At 47.0% G+C, this 3085-nt stretch overlaps 1 protein-coding gene across 1 annotated transcript in view; it reads left to right on the forward strand.

The window, feature by feature from the left end:
* Positions 1–2445, forward strand: part of ARPC2 (actin related protein 2/3 complex, subunit 2, 34kDa) — a 28396-nt gene extending 25951 nt beyond the window's left edge. The window contains exon 10 of the mRNA XM_005883406.1: positions 1995–2445. Within this exon, the coding sequence (XP_005883468.1) occupies positions 1995–2019 (25 nt within the window). The 3' untranslated portion in view covers positions 2020–2445. The remainder of the gene's footprint in view (positions 1–1994) is intronic.
* Positions 2446–3085: the final 640 nt, after the last annotated feature.

Below are 3085 nucleotides of genomic sequence, written 5' to 3' on the forward strand. Positions count from 1 at the left end.
CCGCACTCCCTGCCCCCCACCCCCCCATGCTCCTCACACCCAGTGTATTTGCCAACACCCAGCACTCTTGCAGGTAACTTTGGTAGGTGTGGTATGCATAAAGCTTCAAGCTCTCTCCTCTGGCAAGTTAGTTTCTGCTGCCACTTAACTGGATGAAAGGAGTATCTGGCTCTTAATGTGCCTGAGTAGAGGGTTTTCAACCTCTGAAACACCAGACAGCAGTTAAAGTCGCCACTGACTTCTTCAGGCAAAGGCTTTGGAGACTTCTGGTCTTTAGTAAATTAGTACCAAAGGCCTTTCTCTGGAGTAGCTCTGTGCCTCCTGCCCAGAGCCGAGTGCTGTTCAGCCTGTAACTAGATCCTCTGCTTAGAGAGATGTCCAGGTAATCTGGCAACAAAATGGCAGCATGATTCCTTCTGCAGCTTCTGGCCTATCCTAAAATGGGGTGGCGAATGGGGGGGAGGCAGAAGCAGGTATAAGTGCTGAGACACACATGTTCTTTCTGCCCCTCCAGAACCTTGCCTCCATCCTGGAGTTTACAGCCTCCCTTCTTTCTCTGCTCACTTTCCACAGGAGTGCTTTTCTCATCAGGCACCACTTTGGTGACCTTGAGTGTGAGGCAACCCATTTTGTGCCACTTTCAGAGCTCAGGGGAGAGAAGGCAGTTTGGTAGAGCCCAGGAGGTCAACAAGCAGCTAGGGACAGCAGAAGGAAGCCTGACCTGGCCAGCCTGTCACACACCAAACACGGCATCACGGGGAGTCACAGAGCTGCCTGCTTGTCCATTCAGGAGATGAGCCCATTAGGCAGCCACTGCCCAGTGTCTCCCCCATGCCTCCTGCACCCTGCTACACGCCAACAGGTGCTCCTGAGTGTCGCTGCAAAGTGAGTGCAGTTGTCTGAGGGGCAGGATAGAACAACTCTATCCTGATGGGGGAACTTGGAAAGGATGAGTCATTGAAATGAATAAATTGCCCATAAACATCCTCCCTGGGACTTACAAAGAGCAGCTTTGCCTTTTTCTGTCCCGTAACCTCTCTTTGGCAGAGGTGGGCCGCAGAAGGAAGGGGGAGGCAGACAACTGCAGCCATCCCCAAAACCAGATTATGTTACCAAGGGTGGGCAGGAATTAACTGGTTCAGCTGGGCAGGAGAAGCCAGGACACACACACACACACACACTGTCTCTCTCTCTCTCTCTCTCTCTCTCTCTCTCTCTCTCTCACTCTCACTCTCACTCTCACTCCCTGGTACAACAGAGCAGAAGGGGTCTGCAGAACCATGAATAGCATGTAATAGGGTGGCAGGCCGGCTGTAAGAAATGGCCTGGATCAGAAGCCAACCATCAGCACCCACAGTGCTCTGCCAGAATCAAATGCTCATGAGCTTTTTATTGAAGGTGGGATGGTTTTATTTCGGAGTGGTGAGACATTCAGGGCAGGAAAAATTTCCCATAGTTCTCAGCTCTTGCTTCCAGGCTGCTTTAGCAAATACTACTCTGTCATTGAGAACCTACCTGTTCTCAAAGCTGCCCTTGTCGGGGAATAGTGGGTAGAACACAACTCAGAAGCCTAGCCAGGCAGATGTTCTGTAACCCACAGTGTAGTTGAGGGTTACTTCTTTGATCATTCTGTCTCCATGGTGAAAGATTTAAAATGGGATTGCCATCTGCTGCCCAAAAAGCTATAAGCTGTGTAGAAGGAGCCTGATCTCTACCAGGAAAAGGCTTGAGCCCACTGTTATACAAGTAGATCTAGGCCATCCAGAAACTGTGGACAAATGATTCTCCTTTCTACTGGGGAGGTTGAATGTCCTCATGGACTTAGCGCAGGTTTTTCCTGGTACCTGAAAGTATTCAATAGAATGAAAGAGCTGGTGGAACCTTTCCACCTCATGCTTAGTGTCTCTTTGGGATCCCATCCCTAGTTCAGGAGTGTGGGTGGAAGGTAAGGTGAACCCGAAACTAGCCTTTACACTTATTCTCTGCTTTTAAAGGGGGAAGACGTTTTCATCCCGCTAACTCTTGGGAACAGGAAGAGGAAGCGGCTGGCAACTGAAGGCTGGAACACTTGCTACTGGATAATCGTAGCTTTTAATGTTGCACCTCTTCAGGTTCTCAAGGGATTCTCCATTTAGGTTCCATTTTGTACACGTTGGAAAATAATCTGCAGAAACGAGCTGTGCTTGCAAGGACTTGATAGTTCCCAAGAATTAAAAAAAAAAAAAATCCACTTGATCAACTTAATTCCTTTTCTTTATCTTCCCCTCCTCACTCCCCTTCCCTTCCACCCTCCTACCAAGCTCTTTTGCTTTGCAATATGTTACTGGTAATGAGTTGCAGGATAATGCAATCTTAACTTGTTTTCTCTTGAGTATTTGAGTTCAAAACTCCTGTATCTAAAGAAATACGGTTGGGGTCATTAATAAAGAAAATCTTTCTATCTTACATGAGAATTTGCTGGGTTTCTAGACTGTGAGTCCAAAAGAGAGGAGAGATGGAGGACGAGGAATCTGCAGACCTGAACTGGAAAACCTCAGGCTCCAGAGCCCCTCAAGCCTTCCTTTAGAGTGGTTCTCAACCTTCCTAATGCCGTGACCCTTTAATCCAGTTCATGTTGTGGTGACCCCCAACCATAAAATTATTTTCGTTGCTACTTCATAACTGTAATTTTGCTACTGTTATGAATCGTAATGTAAATATCTGATATGCAGGATGTATTTTCATTGTTCGCGACCCACAGGTTGAGAACCGCTGCTTAGAGAGACTGGCTAGCTAGTGAGCTCTTGGTTGGTATTTCTGACTAAACTTGAATAAGTTTGCTCTAAAGCTCTGTTACTAAGTCTGTCTGGCTATAGCCAAGAAACTCCCAGGACAGTGATAGGCACATTAAAGTGTGTTCTCGCTTATTCTTTTATCATGAATAATGTATAGCATTTCCCCAGTGTGTTCCAGGAAGTGTGTGATTCTGCAGGTAGGTATTTAGGTGTGGATCTGATGCAAACGAAGTGGCCACATTTTTCTTTCTCACATAACAAACAGCCCAAGAGACTGGCACTCCAAAAAACTCACTTTGGGAGATTCTTAC

Source organism: Myotis brandtii, unplaced genomic scaffold (genome assembly GCF_000412655.1).
Source record: "Myotis brandtii unplaced genomic scaffold, ASM41265v1 scaffold79, whole genome shotgun sequence".
Classification (NCBI taxonomy): domain Eukaryota; kingdom Metazoa; phylum Chordata; class Mammalia; order Chiroptera; family Vespertilionidae; genus Myotis; species Myotis brandtii.